The sequence below is a fragment of the Cherax quadricarinatus genome, chromosome 82 (genome assembly GCF_038502225.1).
Source record: "Cherax quadricarinatus isolate ZL_2023a chromosome 82, ASM3850222v1, whole genome shotgun sequence".
NCBI lineage: Eukaryota > Metazoa > Arthropoda > Malacostraca > Decapoda > Parastacidae > Cherax > Cherax quadricarinatus.
In genome coordinates, this window is record NC_091373.1 from 4,438,994 (window position 1) to 4,461,611 (window position 22,618).

Here is a 22,618-nt window from a genome sequence, read left to right on the forward strand (position 1 = left end):
ACTCCCAGGTACCCATTTTACTAATGGGTGAACATAGACAAGGAAGGATGGGAGACGGGAATGATTAAGGCTGCCACCGTTGAAGATTGGGAAATACGTATGCTTGACGCTGCCTTCAGGGCAGGGTGAATTATTATTATTATAATCAAAAAGAAGCGCTAAGCCACAAGGGCTATACAGCGCTGCAGGGTAGGGAAAGGGAAACGGGGTTGGGTGGCAGGAGGGAGGGGGGTGGGTCAGCGGGGTTTCAGGGAAAAAAGCGGGGGGGGGATAAAAACGGGGTGGGGTGGGAAGAGATCAAGTGAAAAGGGGTGAAAATATCAGAATTTTTGAAGTAAGTCAGTCGTTGTCAAAAAATCAATAAAGAGTCCGGGTGAAAGGTGGGTCCATCAGCGAGAAGGGAAGGTAAAGAGAGAGAAAAGGGGGGAAGACGACGACAGAGGTAAATTCTGCGGCTCGTTGGGTAAAGTGGGCAGTCCAACAGGAAAGTGGCTGACTGATAAGGAGCTTGGCAATTCTCACAGAGAGGAAAACAAAACGCCCTCCATGAGATATCCATGAGTAAGACGGATGGCCAATCTTTGGGGGGAAGTCTCCCAACCTCGGCCTGGTTTTATAAGAAGACGGCGAACCCATACTCGGTTTTTAAAAGCTGGGAAATTTTTTGCCGAGCAGGAGACCAACGTTGTTGCCAACGGGTGTGAAGGTGGGGGAAAATATTACAGCAAAATAGTCCGTATGGAATTTTCCTCTGTAAGAAACTGGTAGGTCATGTACTGCTGACCCGCAGCAGTGTTGCCTGTTCATTGCCCCGTACGTCCCAAAATGACCAGGGACCCAACAAAAAAATATCTTTATGCTTAGTAAAAATGGGCGAAAAAAGTTGGAAAACGGAGGACTAAGGGGTGAGGTGTATCAAATTTTTGTATGGGCCCGTAAAACCTTTTAAAGTCTGAGACAACCCAAATGATGACACAGGCATAGATGCAAACGGATAAGTGCTGTGGTTTATAATTCGGGAGTAAAAATACTGGGTGGGAAAATAGTAAATGCCCTTGGCCCACGCTGTCCGGGAAAAACTGCTGCCCAATCCTCGCCGCCAGAAAACTTAGAGCCATCTGTGTAAAGCAATGGCATGAGAATGAGGGAAAGTGGTCAAGAAAAAAGGGCGGGGAAAACGACCGTAGGGCAGTTGGGCTTTCGGCAAAGTGGGGGAGAAAGAAAAGACTCGGGAAAAGCTGGGGGCCTCCCAGGGGAGGGGAAAAATGAGATGCTACATGTACATAGAAAGGTGGTTTAAGAAAAAGACAAAAAGGGAAAGAAGGGAAAAAGAAGGGAAGGAGTAAGCAGGGGGGCGAACAAACAAAAAATGTCTACTTTTCAGTAAAATTCTATAAATGGAAGGATTGGGGAGATCATGGGGCGCATAGAAACGCCCCGGCAATGGGCATCACGGCCCGGGTAAAAAGGGTGGAACGTTGGCTTTCCCGAGGCTTTTTGACAGGGGAAAAAGGGAAAAACACCAAAGGGATAAACGTTAAACCCCGGGGATGAATGGGGTTAAGGCTAGAGAGAGTAGCCCCGGAGATGCCCCTGAATAGATCTGGTCACCATAATCAAAATTTCGATAAAATAAAAAGGGGGGAAAAGTAGGTGAAAAGGGGGGTTTTGACGATCAGCTCCCCCAAAAAAAAAAGATGAGCAAGGGTTTTAAGAAGGGGGTTCCCGCCGGCTGTGACAAGTTGCCTTCAGAGAAAGGGGAAGGGGGTTTCCAGGATAACCCCACGATCAAAAGGGGGCCCAGAAACTTTACTGTATTACGTTCAGGGGTACGTGGGGCCATAGAGGTACAAAAAGGGTGATCAGAGATGACAGAGCGTCTGGGGAAAGTGATTTGGTGGGTTTTAGTGCTGGAAAATTTAAACCCATGTGTGGTGGCCCCCAAATTTGGGAAAAACGGTCGACTGCATGCCGGAAGGGGAAAATGTTAGGTGAATAGCCCGGGCCCGCACAGGCAAAGCAAAGTCAAAAACATAGAGTGATGACCAAATATTTGATGGAAGACTGAGGCCCATTAATAGCAAGGAGAAAAAGTGTTGTGCTCAGGGAAAACATCCCTGGGGACACCCTTCCCGCTTGGGCAAAGTCCGGGGGAACACATTATTAACCCCTTAAAAATGGAAAAAGCCTGTCAGTTAAAAAAATTCTTTAAAGGGAAAGGGTGGTAGTTGCCCGGGCCTAAGGAGTGGGCTTGGGCTAAAAAAATTATACCCGGGGTTTTGTCATATGCCCCCCAAGGTCAAAAAATATGGCAATAACTAGTTTGGTTTTGCAAAAGGGATTACGAACATACGATTCCGCCCCAGTAAAGGGGGGTCTATGGTAGAACGTCCCTTACGAAAGCCATATTGACGAGTGGGAGACTGTTGTGTGTCTCTAAACCACACTAAACGTTATTTACTAGACGTTCCATTTTTGCAAACTGCACTGGTAAGAACAATGGGGCGATAATTGGAGGTTTCATGTCCCGGGTGGTGGTTTCCGGAAAGGGGGAACAATGGCCCATTTCCACAGCGGGGAAAAACTCCTTGTGACCCAAAAAAATTGAAAAGGGGTAATAGGACTGCAAGGGGTGACTGATTAAAAAGTTTTTAGCATACGAATATGAATGTCGTCGGGCCCGGCTGCCCCATGATCGACAAGCTGGGGGTGTTGCCTCCAGTTCCTTTAAGTGTAAAAAGGCCCTTATACTGTTCCTTTTCTGGAGAAAGAAAAGTCCAAGGTGTAACTCTCTGGCGGGGGTTTTAGGAAAAAAATGAGGGGGTTTGGGGTGGGGTCCCTGAGAAAAAGGAAGGGTGATTGCCAATTTCCTTTGGCAACATCTAGTGGGTTTGGAAATAACACCCGGGAACCCGCAGAAAGACCGGGTCAGGAGAATATTTTCCACCCGGGTTTTTTTACTTTTTCCAGACTGCACTCATAGAGGAAGCCCGAGGTGATGGTAGACATAATCTCGCCAGCAAGTGGGTTTTGCGTCACGGATGACACGGCGGGCGATCGCACGCTTCTGTTTAAAATCAAGGAGTCGCTCTGTGGTTCTATTTAGGCCGCCTTGCCCCATGCGCGGGGTTTTAAACGTCTGCACGAGCACAAGCAGGAGAACCAAGGCCCCATTTCTGGGAATGCCTGCCCCCTTTGGGGGGATAGAATGGGAAAGGGGGAAAAGGAGGACGGGGAAGAGGGTAAAAGCTCATCGATGGGAAGAAGAAGGAACCTTCCCTTTTTAAAAAGTCAGGTGTGAGTAAAGGTTCCAATTTCCCATTAAATTGCCAGGGGTGCAAGAGGTGGGGGAATATGAAGGGAAGTAAGAATGATTGGGAAATGATCACTGCTTTTAAAATCCCGGGGGGAGAACAGACCAAGTAAAATCTAATGCGGGGGGAAGAGCAAACTGGGGAGATCGATGCAAAAAAGTATGAGTCCGAGGATCAAAAAAGGGTGTAGTACCTGTATTTAAAAAATGGAGGGGGGGTGGCAAAAAGCCTCTAACTGAATTCCACGGGGAAACACAGGAGACCCTCCCCCGAGGGAAAAAGGGGGGCATTAAAATCACCAAACAGAATCGGGGGCGGGAATGGAAAAAAAAGGGAAGGCCCAAAACCGGGAAAAGAAAAACCCGGAAAGGAAGATATAAAGAACAGAGCGATACCACCTATGTAAGGAAAAAGGGCCGCTGTGTTCGGAAGTATGAACAAATAGCTGATGGTCGGAAAATCGTGCGGAGAAGAAGGGGCATTTTTATTAAAAGGGCCCATCAGGAAAAGGATCTGAAGAATACAAAAAATTTAAACCTTAGGTGGAGAAAAAACGGGAGAGTGTAATTTTGGTTCCTGTAAGCAAACACCAACAGGGGGAAACTGGGAAGTAACATCCAAAAACTCACCCCCATTTTCCCCCCGAGGCCCCGTATATTCCACTGTAAAAAAGGGCCCTGATTGGCAATGATAAAGATACTTGAAATCCGCAGGTGGGTTCCCACGGACCAGAAGGGGTTTGAAAAGTCCCAGGAGGCAGTGGAAAATGTTCCGCTTTTTGGGGGAAATGGCTGTGAAGAAAGGAGTTGCGAGATGGGCCAAAAGGAGAAAGGAAAAAGCGGGAAAGGGGGATCAGTGTCCATTGATGGTTTTGTCCCCTGCAATATATTCAGGGTTTCTTCCCAAATGTTTTTTTTTCAGAGATTCATGGGGAGACAATATTGGGAATGGTAGGGGGGGAAGTAAAAATTTGGAAATTTTATTGGACTGTACCAAGGGAGGGGCGAAAGGGTGGGGGGAAATGGAGAAGCGTGGCAGGGGGCAGAAAGACAGGAACCTGGGAGGTGGCAGAAGAGGAAGAAACTTGGGAGGGGAAAAGGGGGGGAAGGTACATTACGAGGGGGAGGGGAACCTCTGCATTTTAACTTTGGGGCCCAAAAGGGGGGGGAAGAACTAGGGACGAGACAGGGAGGGTAAAATGAGGAGGTGGAAGATGGGTAGGAGGTGTTACGGACCTTTTTTACCCTTTTGGGAAATAGGGGGACGATTGGGGAAAAGGTGTCGTGGGTCTCGTCGGCCTTTTAAACTTTTTAAAAGAACTTTAAGAAGCGAAGGGTTAGACTGAGGGGAAGTAGGGGCGCCCGGGAAGGACAGCAAAAGGATTAGGGTACAGGAGTGATTATGGGAGGTAAAAACCCCGAGGTGGGGGAGAAGATGGGATACCAGAAGTGGGGGACGTTTTTTTCCCCGGGGAAAAAGAAACCGGGGGGCTCCCCGGAGCGGAGATGAGAAACTTCCTTTGGGAAAAGGGGGACCTTCGCCCCTTTGAAATTTAAAGGGGTTTCCCCCCCGTTTAAAAAAGACCCCGACAACGGCGAGAGTACGAAGGTGAGCCTTGGGCAGTTAAGGCAAGAGGGGGAGACGACAAAAACGATTAGAATGGCCCCGGCAACCAAGATGGGGATTGCGATAGATCTGCAATATTTGCTGGATGGCCTCGCCAGCAATTTCTTAAATTTTTGGTGTAGGGATCACCTTTCGAACTTGTAAACCCTGTCCTGCTATATAAACGGAGGATGGGGTTTCGGGGTGGGGCAAAAATTAAACGGCCACATTGCTAGGGTATCGCCTTTCCCCCACGGGCAGGAAGGCGTGGGGTCTACCTTGAAGGTTGGGATCTTGGGGTTCCAGCTGTTCTAGGGAAAGTCGGTGCCACATGTCTGGAAATTTTTTTTGAACTATGGTATGGGGCAGAATAAGGGATAAATACAAGAATTGGGGGGAAAGATGTTTTTTAAGGGGGACAGGAACAGATCTTTTGGGTAAAAAAGAGAGGGCCCCCCCAAATGGGTGGGATTCTGTACGGGAATGATCGCTCGCTCTTAAAAGCATGAAAAAAAATATCTTTACCAACAGGGGGTAGGAGTGCCTTTCCAATACAGGTCAGAAAGATAGGGGGAGGAAGTTGGTCGAAAAAATGAAGAATTTAGTCCCTGTTCAGTCTGAAACTGGCGGGAAAGGTAGTGGAAGGGCGGGGTTTTTCGTTTTTGAGAAGAACGGGAAAGGGGGGTGGAAATATCATCAGCAGGTAATTGTCGTTTACGTTTAGGGGTGGGGCCAGAGTTGGTCCGGGGGAACCGGGGGGGCGATTTTAAAATTCCGCACCGGGGGAGAGGCCGGGAAAATAGTCAGAGGGGAAAAGGGCTGATAAATAAGGAGTCAGTCGAAACCTCAGTACCCAAGGGGGGTGAGGGAAAAAGCACCGGGAATAGGTACAGAGGCTGAGGAAAGTCTGAAGAGTGGTCCAAAGCGAGGCGGGGCCCGAACGGGTGGGGAAACAAAAGGGGCCCCGGGGGACCAGGTTCTGGACTAGGCTGCCATGGGAAACTTTTTCTTTTTTTTTAAGAAAAAAAAAAAAAGAAAAAAAAAAATAAAAAAAAAAAAAAAAAAAGGGGGGCCGGGGGGGATAGTTCCCAGGAGGGATGAAAGGGGCCCGAAATCTCCCTCCGGCCCAAAGGATTTTACCGGGGTAGTAAGGAGATGGCATGGAACCCGTGCCCTACCCTTCCCTGCCAGTAAACCAGCAATCTGGGATAGCAACCCCACATCTGCCGAAAGGGACCTTTGGGGGACAAAAAAGAGGGTGGCGGGAAACTACAAACCCTCCTTCAGCCACCACCCCGGAATCCGAAAAAGGGGGCTTCCCCCGAGCCCACACCGTGCCCAAAAAAACACCCAAAGCCCTCGGGATCCCGGGGGAGGGGTTGGGGCATCCCCAGGCAATCCAGCCAAGGAAACTACGCCACCGCCAAAAAACCTCAACGGGAAAGGGGGTGGACCCCCGGGGTCCTTTCTCCCCACCTAGGGAAATAAACGCCTGTGGGAGAAATCCCAAAAAACAAAAAAAGGAAAGGGGAAAAAGGAAAATTTGGGGGGGAGGAGGGGGAAAGGAAAAAGGGGAGGATGGGGGGGATGGGGTGGGGGGGGAGGTTGGGGGGAATTGGGGTTTGGTCTGGGGGAAGAAGACCGATAGGCCTTTAATTTCAGACCAAAAGCCTCCCTTTCCAAGGGGGCCCCCCTTTAAGGGGGCAGGGGGAAAAATAAAGGGTGATTGAGGCTGTCATCACTGAAATATGGAAGATGTGGTTTGTGGTTGAGCTAAGGGGGAGGGTGGGTCTTTTTCCTTAAAATTGATGTTTAAAAAATACTCTGATCACCGATATGGGGCATCTTCCTTCGTAAAGGCCGCGGGTGCTTCTGCTCCTGCTCCTGCTCCTGCTGCTGCTGCTGCTGCTGCTGCTGCTGCTGCTGCTGCCGTTTCTGCTGCTGAAATTTACCTGGGTTTCCCGGAGAGCCCCGGGCAACCCCCCGGCCCGGGCTGTGACCAGGCCTCCGGGGGTCAGTGCCTGACAACCAGGCTGTTACTCTTTTTGGCTGCACGCAAACCAACGTACGACCCAGCCCGCTGGTCAGGAACCGACTTTAGGGTGCTTGTCCCGTGCCAGCTTGAAGACCGCCAGGGTTTTGTTGGAATCCCCCCTTTTGTATGCTGGGAGGCAGTTGGGAAAAGTCTCGGGCCCCTGACACTTATTGTATGGTCTTTAACGTGCTATTTACAACCCCCTTTTCATTGGGGGATGTTGACTTTTGCCAAGTCTTTTCTTTCGTAAACGAGTGATTTTGTGTGCAAGTTTTGGTACTAGTCCCTCTAGGATTTTCCCGGGGTATTAATCATGTATTTTCCGCCTGCGTTCCAGGGAAAATACAGGTTCAGAAACCTTGCCCCTCCCATAATAAAGGGTTTAGAAACCCCCAAGCGCCCAAGTAATATGGGTTTTAGAAAACCTCAAACGCTCCCAGTAATACAGGTTCAGGAACCCCAAGATTCCCAGAATACAGGTTCGGAACCTGTTATCCTTTCCCCCACTTTCCCCACTTTGGGGGAAAACAGGATGAACAGTAGGATCTTTTATTATGAAACGCCCCCTTTTCACAGTAAAAATTTTTTCAAAAAAGTACAAAAAAGTTGGGTAGAAGAAAAGGAAGATCTTAAACGATGAATCAGTCCATCACCTCTTCTAGTGTCCCACGTCTCACCCTCTTGGCAAATATATAAGGCTTTCCCTCCTGTCACTTCATCCCATATTGTTTTTACCATGGGGAAAAATGCTCTTCTCCCGACTGAGGGGCTGGCCACCTCAAAAATTTAAGGGTTTTAAATGATTACATCGTCTTCAAGACTTCTTTTATCAACTTTCTGGGAATTGGTTTAAAAGCCCTGTTGGCCCGTTTCATAAAAAACGTTTATTAAAATGTTTCCTTTTTAAATTTGGGATTTTATCCATTTTAATGTTCATACTTTCCCCACATTGCTCTTCAGTTGCCCCCAAAGTGGTTTTAAAAACATTTTTACAATTTTAATATTGAATTTAAAATGTTTTTCCCCTCAAGGGATGTTACGATGCTGGGGGGGCGCTCAAAAAATAGGACTCTTTTCCCCCCCTCCCGAAGAACCGTTGCCTCCCCCAAAATCACCAGGCTATGTTTGACCCCCCAAAGTCTTTAGGGTGCTAAAGGATGAATTATCAAAAATTTTTGTAATAAATCAGTTTTCTGTCAAAAAGTCGGGAAAAGGAAGTCCCCTGTCAAAAATTTCGTCAGCAAAAACAGGGAAAAAAAAAAGTAAGGTCTTAGAGGGTTTTTTACAAAAAAAAGTAATTTTTTAAAAATGGTAGTTTTATCATTTTTTTAATAAAGAGTTCGGGATAAAAAATACACGTTAAAAAAAAATGAAGCTTTTTAAAATTATAAAAAACAATCTTTTTCGAGGTATTTGAGCTAATAAACATCTGATAATATATAAAATTTGTTTTAAAATTTTAAATTTGCATTTTTTCTATAATAAATAAAAAATTGTGACCCACAGGGTGCAACTTTTTTTCAATTTCTGTCATTTATATATATATATATATATATATATATATATATATATATATATATATATATATATATATATATGCTAAAATAAATTATACGTAACATATTTACAAAAAAAAATTAGGGTTTAAATGTCTTACACCCTTAATGACGCTCTGTGTCTCCCCGACACTTATCCGTGGGTGTTTGACGCTCCCCCTGAACTGTGTCACTTGACATCCTTTCCTCCGGGAATGACGCCCTGCTCAACCGTGTCCACTAGACACCCTTTTTCTATGTCACATGGCACTCCTACCCCCGTGTCCCCACGACCCTTTTTCTGTGTCATATACAATATCTTTTACTGTGTCCTTTGACATTTTTTATCTACGTCGCCCCTATCACCCCACAGCGTCTTTTCTTATCGAGACCCGTCACATGACACTATTCGTCAATTTCAACCCCGGGCCCTCTTTTAGCGTCACACGACACCCTTGTCTTCTTTAGTGTTCCACTACGGTGGCAATTAAAAAAATCAGGGGGGGAAAGTGATCCTTTTTGATGTTTCCCCCCGGTTTTGGGCCAAAATTGCCCTGGGGGGGAACGCGGTAAAGGCCCGGTTTAGGTCAGGGGAAAAAATTTCCCTCTGATGATTTCCGGGTTGGGGTTTTGGAGGAAAAAGGGTTTTTTTAAGGGGCAAATTTTAAGTTTTAAAGGCTTTATTGGGGGGTGATGAAGAAAAACTTGGGGGGCCGGGTATTTTAAGGGAAAACTATTTGGTTTAAATTTGGATATAGAAAAAAAGTGATGATTCCAGGTTCTTGGGGTTTTTTTATCCGACAACTTTAACCAGAATAAGGGCCCCATCAAAGGCCCCCTTGAAAAACCTTATCGCCTTTCCCCATAAAACACTTGAAAATCTGCTCCAAAAATTTTCCCGTTTTTTCCTACCCCAATTTTTTTAAATTTACAACCCCAAATGTAAATCCAGATGCGGGATTTTTTCACCTGACCCCCAACCGAAAAATCCGCTTCCCTTCCAACCCAGGTAATTCTTTTTTTTGAAAAACCCCCTGTGTGGGCGAAAGGCCCAATTTAAAGGGTCACATTTCTCATTTGTGTTTATTTCCATTGTGTCGGGGATTTTATACCATTTATTTCCACCGTTTCCCCTACGGTCCTGTAGCATATCTCAGTGTTCCCTCCATCATACTTCCCAAATTCAATTTTCGGTCCTAGCCCAGTTCAGTGTAAAAAACCCCAAACCTTTTTTTCCGTGGGGGTCCCACTAAAAAAAAGGGATCCGATGACCCGGCCCGGGTTTACCAAATAGGGGGGTGGTTTCCGGGGGGGCATCACCCGGGGAGTCCTGTAAAACTTCCAAGGCCGGGAGAAGGCCCCCGTAAGAGGTCTGGTGGTACTATCTACCCGCCTTCAAGACCAATTGACACACCGCAAGGTGGTCCAGTTCTAGCAGAACCCCCCATGCTGCAAGCTCACTGAGGGGGGTCAAATAACTGGGGCCAACAGACTCGAGCCGCGGTGGCGTTCTTCCCAACGCCAGTAGAATACCAAAAAAATGGGCAGGAGAATACTCCCCTGCCCGGGAGATCTATACTGTAAGGTGTTCTGGTAAATTTCTTGGGTGCGACCTTTAAGTGTTTGGACTTACCTTCCCAAAGCCAGTAAGGGGTACCATTAGGTGTTCAGGTACCTACTGCTTAGATGCATACCATGAAGGGGTTCAGGTACATACTGCTTCTAAAACCAGCAGATGTGTACCGTGGGGTGTTTAGGTACCCCACTGCAAAATCTTACCAATTTGGTGTTCCCGGCCAAATGCCTTTAAAGGGCCCGTAGATGTGTACCATGAGGTGTTTAAAACCGGGTGTTTTTAAGGCCGGGTCCCCGGGCCCCGTTTTGGGGTTTTATGGCTTTTTGGGGGTACTTTTTAAAAGGGGAGGTTAACCATTTAACCACTAGTTTGGTAGGGGCGCAACAAAACGGGGACAAACGCCCGGGGGAAAATTCTGGGTGTTCGTTTTATAACAGGACAGTCCAATAGAATATGGGGAAAATGAAACTGGGAAATAGACAATTCTCACGGGGGGGAACAGGCGCCTCCATGAGATACCCATGAGTTAGTCTAGTGTGTCCAATGCGAAAACCCCCGGGGTGTTGTCTCCCCAAACCCTTTTCAATGACAAGGGCCCCGAAACCCAAACTTATTTTGATAGAATGTAATTTGTTATGGGTATATCAGACCAACGTTTTTTTGCCAATGGTTTTTGAAGGTGAGTAGAGTTCAGCAAAATTTTTCAGAGAATGGGAAAACCCCCTATAGAAACTGCTGGGGGATGTACTGCAGATCATGCAACAAATCTGGGGCCCGCTTGTTTTCCGGGAAAATCAGCATGACCAGGGGCCCAACAGAAAACATTTTTTTATTTTTTTCTATAATGCGGGGAAAACCCAAAATTGTATACTTAAGAACTAGGGATGAGGTGAATTAAATTTTGAATAGCTTAAAACACTGGGGTCCCAGACAATTACAAACTTTGAAGCAAAGGGATGGGTTAATACGGGTAACTGCAATGAAAAAGGCCCTCCCGCAGTAAAAATCTGGCCCAATCTAATAAATGACCTACCCTCTCCCGGGAAAAATTCTTTTATAGCCCTTTGGCTTAATTCTTTTTTTTGATTATAATAATAATCAGAAAAATTGCAGCAAACTTTTTTGCAGTAAGTGCAACCCCCCAAAGGATTTAAACATTAATTCTTTTGCTTTTTGGATTCCCAGTGTCCTTATAATGTTCTTTTATTTTTTTTTCAATGGAGATACCAGAGATGGCAACAGCAACAATGCAGTAACTGCTGTTGATGGCAGCAGCATTTAAAAATTTTCATTCATTCATGGGGGGTAATAAACCCCTTTGGGGGTCATATAATGCCTGGGGCATGGAAGGTAATCAAGCCCCGGCTGAAGTAAAGGGGAAATCCCAAATTTTGTATTAAAAGCCAGGAACCTTTGAAAGGTTTGGGCACCACACAATGTTTGGGCAGTTCTTTATTAGTGGACGAAGTTTTACTTTTCAAAAAATATCAAATGGTAAAAATGACCAAACATTTTTGGTGTCCAAACCTTTTAAAAGGGTTTCCCGGGTCTTAATACAAGGGTTTGGGTTTACTCTTACTTTTGGGCGCTTTATTACCTTTCCCTGCCTCCAGGCATTTGGGAAACCCAGGGCTTGCACTCTCTCCCATGAATTTAAATTAATTTAAAGCTACCCTTCCCTTTGGGTCAACTTAAGCCCCATTAAGGTGTCCTGTGTCTTGATTGCCCCGCACACCCGGCATACTTTAGGTCAGGGGTTTGATCCCGGTTTTGGGGGAAAACATTGGGTTGTGTTTCCTTAAGAACCCCGTTTTTTCTGTTACCTAGCAGTAAGTAGGACCTTTGGGGTTAGTCAACTGGTGTGTCGATCATGGGAAAAAACACTGACCTAATTTGCCCAAAAAGCCCCATGACCAGGGGCTTTCTATACAGGTATCAGCTAGGCCTGTATACCTTGTACAGAGAGCCCTCTTTTGAGCATTCACTTTGGGTTTTTAGTTTCCTTTCGGCCCTTTATTTTAGACCCACCCTTAAATATATTCACCCCCTAATGTCGCTAAGGACAAAAAAATTTTAAAAAATGTGTGTACTGTATTTTCATTTTTTGGCCTAGCTTTTGCTCATTAAAAAAGATAGTGTAAAAATGTTATCAGGTGTTATTGCATTTAAAAAAAAAAAAAGGGTGTTTCCCCTTTTCAGTATTTTGGGCTGGGAAACCCAACCTGCCATAAAAACAGGCTCTATTGTGCATGTACTTATGAAATAAATTTTTTTTCTTCCAGGCAGGTTTACCCTTTCATGTTCATTGCTGGCTGTGAATGTATGCCATGTTGTCCAGTGATAGATGGCCACCTCGGGCCCCGGGTGCTGATAATAGGGGGGCAGGGTCTTTCAGAGGTTTTTATCCTTTTTACTGAAAAATTTTTTTCATTGTCCAGCCTAAATTTGCTGGCATTCATTAACAACCCTTAATGCCCCTTTTATGAAAATTCATACTGGAAAAGTTTTACACATGTATGTATATATAAGTATATATGTATGAAAGTGTTTATATATATTTTGTGTGTGTAAGTAACACATGTGAAATATTTGTCTACTTTTCATGTATAACTGAAGGATATCAACTTGGAAAAAGTGATGAAATTTTAAAACGAAAGGGTTTAAAAATGAGTGTATTTTTCAACATAATGGGAATCAATAAAATTTATGTGTTTATAAGTGTCTAATTTTTCAATTTTTTGGTTTTCAAAAACATTCATCAACATCTGTCGGGAAATCAAAAACATCACAGGATCTTGATCAAAAAATTCCCTTTAAAACTTGTCCAATCTTTTGGGCAAAGACCCCACTTTAGACTAGTGGATGGTTCCCATGACCCCGCCTCCTCCGCTTGCCCCTGGGTTCCAGGAAAGTATATGGGGTTTTTTGGCCTTTTTGTGCTTCGTTTTTACAAAATTTATGGACTGAACAATTGACTCCAGGCTGAGGGGTTGATTTTCCTCAAACCCCCCTCTCCTTATACCTTCCTGCTTTTATTTTTAAAACTGATGAAGCCACTGTGTGGCAAAAAAGTTTCTTTAAAAAAAGATTCCCAAAATGTTACATAAATTTTCTCAATTCTTCCCAACCCGGGAAAAGTTTATATCCTTCCCGTAAAATGGGTTTTAATTGGATTGGGTAAGGAAAAACTAGATTCCCCGAGACCTGGCACTGTATCAAAGGGGATTTTTCCCGGGCAAAAAAGTTGTTAAAAAAAGGGAGCACATGACTAGATTGTGATACCCTGTCTGTCAGAACCAGGGGTTTGGTTTATCCCTGTGGCGATACTTGCAACTGCAGGCAAGCCTCTCATCCCTTTTTTTATTCCATATATAAACTTGAAAATTAAGAGGCCTTTTCCATCACATAGTTAAGTGTCGTCATGACTCCCTTTTGGGGAAATGGGGTACTTGGCTTTTTGTGAATACTTTATTATAAATACTTTCGGGTTCCTCTTTGTCCCGCCCAAATTTTCCAGTACTCATTTGCAGCCTAGTGATGCCCCCCTGTATCAATTCATACTGTATAGAATATATACATATGTATTTTTGCTGCATGACCCCAGTGGGTTTAGCACTTTTTTTTATAATAAATGTATTTATTGGGTTTAATATATATGTATTATATAAAGTAAAAAATGTCTTTTTCAAGTGGCCTTTCAATAATTATTATAATAATAAAACTTCCAAACCCATTAAAAAGGGTCATACGCTGGGGTTTTTAATAAAAAATTTTACTAAAATATTTTTTAGGTGATTTACAAGACAAAAAGGGGATGTGTGGATGTATCATATTTTTAATTTTTGACAAAAAATTTCAGAATATTACAATCTCAATATCCGAAAAATTTTATTTTTTTGCTAATCATTAAGAATCTTAATGACAAGTGAAACAGATACAAACTAATTTTAAAATATAATGCCATAAAATCGGGGTTTATATACAAATATCCATCAAATAATAACGGGAAATTTTTTTAAAATTTTTACATAAACATTAATTTAGTGGGTAAATCCACTGGGAAAATTTTTCATTTTTCAAGACCAGCCATGTCATAGTGCACAACAACAATTTTTTAATCAAACCCCATTACCCTGGAATAGTCTTAAAAATTTAAACCCTTTAAAAAACAAAAATAATACATTTCTACTTTTTCCCGAAATTCCTTATGTCTTGTGTAAAATTCAAAAATTTTCAGAATTATAAATATACTATACCCTATTCAAATATAAAATTTTTAAACCCTCAACATCTGATAATGTGTCCTATTAAATCGTTTTTAAAAATTACATAATCAACAAGTGATACAGGTTTGGGATTTCCCAAATTTGTTGGGTTTAATATTACACACTAAGAAATTTTACAAAGATGAGAAAAAAAGGGTAGTCAGAAAAGAAAAAGAGTATGCCCACAATACATAACCACAGCAATAACCAAATGACACACTGTTTCAAATGCCTTAACCCACACCTCAGTTCAACATTTTAATCCCAAAATAAAAAAAATCAACTCTTTTTTTTATTACTGTATTATTAAAAACTTGTGCATAGAAAAATATTAAAAAAATCAGGCAGCACCTACACAATTTCATGTGAAAGTGCAATACCTTTTTTTATGATAATTTTCCCCAAATGAACATTTTTATACATTTACAAACATAAATTAATGGGTTCTATAAATGTATTGTGGTCATATCCCAAAACATTTTTTAAATATATTGTCCCGAGAAACTGACTAGAAAATATGGGCAACATCCCAGCTGGAGGGTTGGGGTATTACTAAAGTGGGTGGAAGATTGAAACTTCTTAAAATTTAAATTTTTTTAACTTTTTTTTTATGGTGTCTTTTTTTTAAAAGTTAGCAAACCCCCTTTTTAGGCATAATTAAAGCATATATTTTTAAAATTCAAAATAACATGCCCCTATGACTGCAGTGAAAAAATGGGTATCTAAGCGAAGAACTCTCCTTTCATTTTTAGGTTCATTTAATATATTTTATTTTTTTTTTATAGTACAAATATCCCGGCAATCACAATTTTTACAGCTGTACTTTAATTAGTCTTAAGACAATTTACTGATGATTAAATATTTAATTTAAAGTTAATTTTTAAAAGCAAATAAATGCTTTTTTTAAAATTTCCTGCACTTTCTTTTTTTATACTAGGCAATATTTAAAATTTTTAAAATTACAAAAAATAACAAATGAAACCCTGGGCCCAAATTTCCATATTTAATACTTTAGTGTGATGAGCTGCCTTTCCCGTGTTTAATGCCATGTAAAATTTCTTATTTTTTTTTTATTTATTTTTTTTTGCATTAAAAGCTAAACATATTAAATACATGAACTCTAAAGCCATTTTTTTATAGTTTTTTACATTTCAATTTCAAACCCTGTATTTTGCCCTTTGTACTATTCTCCCCCAATCACTGTAGTATCAATTTCCCTTTTTTGGGGGCCAACCCGCTGAACTGTATCCCGACTTTATTAATACGCATACAAATCAAAAACAGTGAAACCCCGATTTATGGTGCCCCAACATACGGAAATTTTTGTACAAGAATAGTATGCAGTATTTTTTAAAAAGAAATTTAAAACCGGCATACCCGGGGATCTTTATTTAGAAACGCCATCCCGTGATTTAAATACAAATTAGGGCATAATTTGAAAACAGTAGAACTATATACAGAAAATGAATTTAAACAGTCCTCAGCCTTGGGTTGGTGCAAAGAGCACCCTATTTTTTGGTGCTCTTTTCCCCAACCCCAAACTGAGGGGTGTTCCCCCCATTTTTTGTATATGGGTTTTACTGGCCTTTAAAATTTTGTCCCAGAAATTTTTTTGATAAAGCCACTGGATGGGCCCTATTCCAATAAAAATACCCGGAAAGTTCCGTGCCTTAATTTTTAAAAAAATTTTTTGAGATCGACCGTCGCAATTTTTTGCTCCCAGTTATGAGCCAAAATCCCCATTACGGCAGCTTCCCCCCCAAAGGGGGTTCCTTGGCTGGTGAGGGCTCGTGGGTTCCGGGAATTGTATCTGTGCTCCAGTTCTCTAAATTGCCTGAATACCCTTCCCTCATCCCCCAGCAAAAATATAATCCCCCCTGGGGTTTTGTGCTTCCCCCTTATAATAACGATAATTGGCGAAATTCCCCGAATGTGCCACTAGTTGGGAAGCAAAACCCCCCACCCCTTTTGCTGAGCAGTGCCGGTTTACCCCCCCATGCTTTTTTGTGTTTTGTGCAGTTATTTTGCCAAATTTCTTTTTTAACCATGGGTCCTAAAAAATAAGTGCAAAAGGGCAAATGCTGAGAAGAAAAAGATGATGATGTCCATGGGAAATTTAAAACATGAAATCATAGATTTAAAAACCCAAACAAGGTTGGGGTTAAGAGGGGTTTTAGCATTTACATTTTTAATAAATAAACCGGGGAAAAGTGAAGTGAAAAAAAAAAAAAAAAGTTGTCAAGTTCAGTGATAAAGGGAGCATTAAGAGGGGGAAGTAAGCTAATAATTTTAAATGATAGAAAAAAAAAAGAACTTCAATGTTGCTGTTGGGGTTTATAGGGCTATTCACAGCATACACTGCTCTGCCAACATTTTCTTCTCCCAAAGGGAAATAGTAAAGCAAAACTTTACAAAACCAGTTTATTTTTTTTACATTCTCTATTTATGTTTTATTGCTTTTTTTACAATATTTTTTTTTATAAATACATTGTTTCCCGTGTTTTTCCCTTTTGAAACTGGGGATCTAGTACAGTTAGTCTCACAAACACTGTTTTCTCTTATAAGAAGATTTTCAGATGGGGGGAAACATGGGAAGACATGATCAGAGCGGAAACGGAATGGACACATAATGACATTTTATTCATTCTATATACCATGTTTCTTTTGTTATTTATATTGTTTTTTTATGTCATATTAGATCAATTGGGGATAGATAAAAAAAGCCGTGAGTTGATATTAGCATTATATTAAGTATTTTTTTTCCTGCCTCCCAAGACAGGAATTCCCCCTGGAAAAGGATTAATGGATTTTAGTAAATTTTAAAAGAGAAAAAAATTTATTTGAAAATGGGCAAATTTAGTCATAAGCTAGGTCACAAAAATGGTTTTAAATCATAAGTCGACGCCCCCTGTATTAGGCAAGTCCTTGACTAATAGTCAGCCTCAAAAACATCTCCACACACAAACTTCTCATAAATGAAAATGAAAAAGTACATCAAAAAACTGAATAGTTTTAACAAAAATTTTTTCATAGTCGTGTATTTAGTTTTTTTAAGGGGGCAATCTCAGCATTTAAAGAACTGTCACTTTTTTATCAGAGTATAATATGATACTATACATAAATAAAATATTCTTTTAAATGGATTGTCTTATCAAATTCTTTGCCCAATTCAATACACAACAGCAAATAAACTTTGTGGTATGATTAACATGGCAGGTTCAATATAACAACTAATAATTGTAATGTCAGTCAATATAATGATTGTTTTAAAATCCTAAAGAATACTGATAACACTTATATTGTAAATATTACTCATATGATCCTCAACTTCACTCCTCTAAACAACCAACATATTTTTCTACAATTTTAAACTAATTTTAAAATCAAATCAAATTAGATCCTCAGCAGTCTACTTCAGCATCAGTAGAAAAATTAAAAGTAATACTCAAAAAAGCTAAAAATTAGCACTTATAAGCAGCAAACTGAATGCTATGGATTTATGTGGCACTGTACAAATTTAAAATCCACCAAACCTTATCACTGACTTTCCAGAGGCAGTAGGTTGGGCTAGATGCATGTGAAAGTCCTATGTTCCAAAGAATTGGAGCTATTCTATTCCTTGGATCAAATGTGATTACCTCCAGTCCTCAGGCATAGTATGAGCCCAAAGGGTTTAGTGCTTCCCAGATGATTACCACCAGCACCTGCATTAAGATACCCATGCCTGCTTTAAAACATGCAGCCTAGAACACACACTAAGCTTGTATTATTTTTATTCAGCCTCTAATTAATATGATTTCTTCAACTTTAATAAGAATGCTTTATTATATTGCAGCATGATTTTAACTTTTATTAATACATTACTTTCTTTTTCCCTATTTACAATGAAACAAATTTAGTCAATGATTATCCATTTTAGAATAGTTACATTCAAGATTGCATTTTTTTTTTTTCATGGTTTTCTTTTTCTTTCTGTATGATCATACACGTATCAGTTTAAGTATGGTATTTTACTTTTTTTACTAATTTAACGAGATTCTCTATGAAATTCCATAAAGCCAAGATTGTCTTGTACCCTTTATCAAGCAATAAAAAAAAAATCTATCTCTAAAAAACTTTTCAATATTATTTATGTTTAGATAAAAAGTTACAAAGTTTCTGACATAATGACTTATAAGATGCTTAAAAGCAATACAAAATTTAACACAACTGCTTGCTCGCTCGCTCGCTCTCTCTCTTTAAACATGTTCCTCCCCAACACTATCACACTTGTCTATCATCCCCTTGTACTTCAGTGAACATCTAATAACCATAGAGGTGCAATGTATCAGTGCAGCTGTTTTAAACAACAAATATCTAGTCAAGAGTATGATATACCGACAATCAATTTAGGTAAATGGATACATGCAAAGTTCTGGATATAAACTATACGGAATGATGCATAGGTGCTCCTTTACCTAAATTTAAATCTGGAGTTCAATAACTAACCTTAGGAATCATGCAAAATCTCTGTCAAACATTAACATCCTAAGGAATATTATGAACTATGTGACATGCAACAATCAGTCCTGAAAAAAAAAAAAATGGTAAGGAAACCACACACTGCCACTATTAGGTGGAAATAAATAAGTACTCATACATAATGTGAATACCGCAGAAATAATTCACCTGAAAAAATAAGCAAAAGAAAAATGTCCGAAAGACAATATTAGTAATGTACAATAATTAACAAACACTAAAAGTTTCTGACTGGTGTTAAGGGCAGGTATACCAACCAATTCATTATAATATTACGTGCTCTAAATTATTATTCAATTATGTACTAATATTATAAATACCCTTACAAGAGAAAACAAAAAAATTTGGTTTATATAATTTTTTACTGTAAAGACATTTTTAGCTATATCTTTTAACACTAAAGATGAGCTTCAAGAAGCATCTTCAGTGCACTCCATATTATAAAACTGAGTGCATCTTTCTTTGAGATTCTTTACAACATACACAACAGCGGTTTCCCTAGCTTTATGCGGTTTAGTTTATGTGGTGACCCTAATTCTACTAGTAATGTGCTACATGCCATGTCCATCGTTCTTGAGATCACCCAAGCCCAACACCACTCGATTTTTAATCTCTCTTTAAATACCACTAAACTGATTTATACCAACAAAGAATGAACAAAGTAAATTTGGGTGTGAGAAATCAAACAAGAATTTATAGTGAATAAAATCGTATGGGTGGTTTTAATTATTTATCGTTAATTCAAAACAAAATGTACACCAGGTTAGACGAAGATGGGTTGCCCCAACACACAGGGTTAGGGATGGAGGGAGGAAATAGCAGTAAGCTGTGTATTCACAGGTCTATAACATGTGCATTTCAATCCAGACAAAAACAGGCTGACTGGTTGGTGGTTAAGGGAATGTAAAAGAGGAGGAGGATTATGACCGAAATTTTGAATTTTACATTTTTCTAATTTATTTTCTGATTAATTGTATTTATTTTTGGTACATGGCCATTTGGTGTCTATCAGGTATACTAAAAAATTTTTTTTGGTAAAAGTAAGTAATGTGAATTTTTCCCTGCTTTTGTAGTGAAGAGTACATATTATTATATGTGTATTATGACTGCATTTTGGGTTATAGTTTTACCAAGTTTTCTGGGGGAAGAGCCAAATTTATTTAATTTTTTGTATATGACCATTTAGGCTTTTTTTTTTTTCTTTCTTTGAGAACATTAGTCAAGAAATGTGGAATATACAGTCTCAGAACAAATCCTGACTTTTTACATGTTATACTGCATATGCTCTATATCAATCCACTTTGTGCCACAGGTCAGCAACACATCTATTGCATAAAGCGAGGGGAAGAAACCGTTATACAGGAATAGAGCAGTAAAGAAACATTTAAAAACTATTCAAATGTAATAAACTTCCTGATAACTATTGCTGATGGTGAGATAAAATATTACCTTTAGAAACGTGCATCTTGATCATCTATAACTGCCAACATTAAGTGAAAAATATTCAGTAACCACAACGAATATCATGAAAATATAAAAAATGCGAGATCCTTCATGATAATAAAACTGATTAATTACTTTTGCTGATCAAGATGCTATAAAAAAAATAAGTGAGGCACTTTGAAGCAAATCCTTCAGAGGACATCAAAGAGCTGGTTTACAAGGTAATGTATATTATTTGTGGAAATACACAAAATAATTATATTTAAACATAAAATACTGTGCTGTACTTATCTAGAAAGTCTTTGAAATATCCCAGTTTTTCTGTAGATTGCAATATGCTAAAACTACTACGGTCATGAATGGCTTTTTTTTTTGTGTGTTTACCATAAACAAAGAATGTACTGTTTTGTATAGCACACTGATACTACAGCATAAAGTAATTTACTGTATAACATACTTATTTCAATCTGTTCAAGCATTTAAATAATTAACCTTCAAAATATGACAATATTAGCTTTGATTAACAGACAGTTCAAAGACAGGGGTAGACCTTTAATTCATGCAAGAACTGAAGGCTTTGAAAATATTCATTTTGTATTTATTTAATAAAATTTTACAAATGATCTCTTTTTAATTTATGTTCTAATAGAGTAATTACCTTGTAGCAACCTTAGGTACTGGGATACTACATAAAATGATACACTACTGTAATGTATAATGTGAAAGGGTGAAATTCTGAAATTATAAGAAAAATATATACAAGTCAACTAGTAATAAATATTAACAATGATACATGATAATACAGTACTCATGAACTACACAAAAAATTCATAAAATAAAAAATATAATAATTACAAAAGTTTGTCAAGAGAGCGGTGTACATAAAACAAACGTTTTAGTACTAGTTAAAGATATTCTTTGGGATAACAAAGTCATTGTTGGGATGGCAATATATCATCTCCTTTTAGATTCATTACAAAAAGGAAAAATACCTAACTTATTATTGTAGAGGACCGGAATTTGACAATGTCCACAACTTGCAAAACTTAACGAACACCACAACCCGCACAGGCACTGAATATTAACATTAATAACTGGGATAAATGGGCTAGAATTGGACAATAGCTACGAGTTACCATCAACAATGTTTCCTTCTTCTGTCTCGACAGATGGAACTTTAGTGGCTCTAGTTTCAATATTTCCTGTAGTCATGGAAGTTGTGGGAATCTTGATATCTGCTATGCTAAAACCAGGAGGAGCTTGATGATCTGTTGACACTCCCACAGACTCCAGAATAGCCTTAAACTGCTGGAGGGTTTTGCGTAAGGTGATACAAAAACCTTTAGAAGCAGGGATCAATGGAAATTCTGGCAACTCCACTTTGGTATCTGATGGAAAAAGAAAAGACATTAATACAAATGTACACTTTTTTCCTCTGTGAAAGCTAATATTGTACAGCACAGCATTTATAATTTTTTTAACATGTCATTTCCTACCAAAGGAAAAATGCATTCACCAACACTCAAGTCTCTAGCATTCTTGTCATAAGCGTGAGGGCATTGCAAGTCAAATGACCTTCCAAACTGTCCAAGGACATCACAAATCAAATGACCCTCCAAACTATGAAAAAAACCCTCTTTTCACTCATTGGCAAGTACTGTGCCTCCAACCTCCAGCACTCAAATCTAATCGGTAATCCCTATGATTCTTAATTGATATAATTAATCAGCTCACTCAAATTGCTACTAAAGATTGTCTTGCTATGTAAGAGGATAACCAAAGCAAAACTTTCACAATGAGTAATCAATGAACTGCTTTTCTCCAATGCATTTCTACTGGTGTTAAAGTATAAAACTAAGAGTACCTGTTTTATGTATCTCCCTGAAGGTGGTTGGTGTTGTTGGTGAAAGTGGATGAGAAATATTGTAATTTTCTGATATCTCCAGCCAGCACTCTAGCCTCTGCACTTGTCTGTAGAAAAAAGGATAGTTCCAATTATTTCTAGTTAAAAGGAGAATACAAGATTTCAGTAATATTAAAAAAAACTTACTCAAATAGTTACAATGTATTTCTTATAAACTAAAATCACTACTTTTCTCTTGACATGTAATGCTAGTCATATAAAGAGCCTAACAGTATTATTATAATCATTACTGCTATAAGATTTACCAAAATTATTAAAATACATAGCTATTTTAATTTTTAATTTTTAAGTTTCATAGGCATTAGCTTTTGACGTCCAAAAGGTTTATAAACTAAAAGAGGAGGCAGTTAGGGTAAGATATAAACAGCTATTGGAGGATAGATGGGCTAATGAGAGCATAGGC

The 22,618-nt window shown here is 39.8% G+C and overlaps 1 protein-coding gene across 1 annotated transcript in view; it reads right to left on the reverse strand.

The window, feature by feature from the left end:
- Positions 1–18,194: 18,194 nt before the first annotated feature.
- LOC138855130 ((E3-independent) E2 ubiquitin-conjugating enzyme UBE2O-like) overlaps positions 18,195–22,618 on the reverse strand; it is a 30,419-nt gene continuing 25,995 nt past the window's right edge. The window contains exons 6-7 of the mRNA XM_070102537.1: positions 22,156–22,262; positions 18,195–21,679 (exon numbers count right to left, since the gene is read on the reverse strand). Coding sequence (XP_069958638.1) covers positions 21,417–21,679; positions 22,156–22,262 — 370 coding nt within the window. The 3' untranslated portion in view covers positions 18,195–21,416. The remainder of the gene's footprint in view (positions 21,680–22,155; positions 22,263–22,618) is intronic.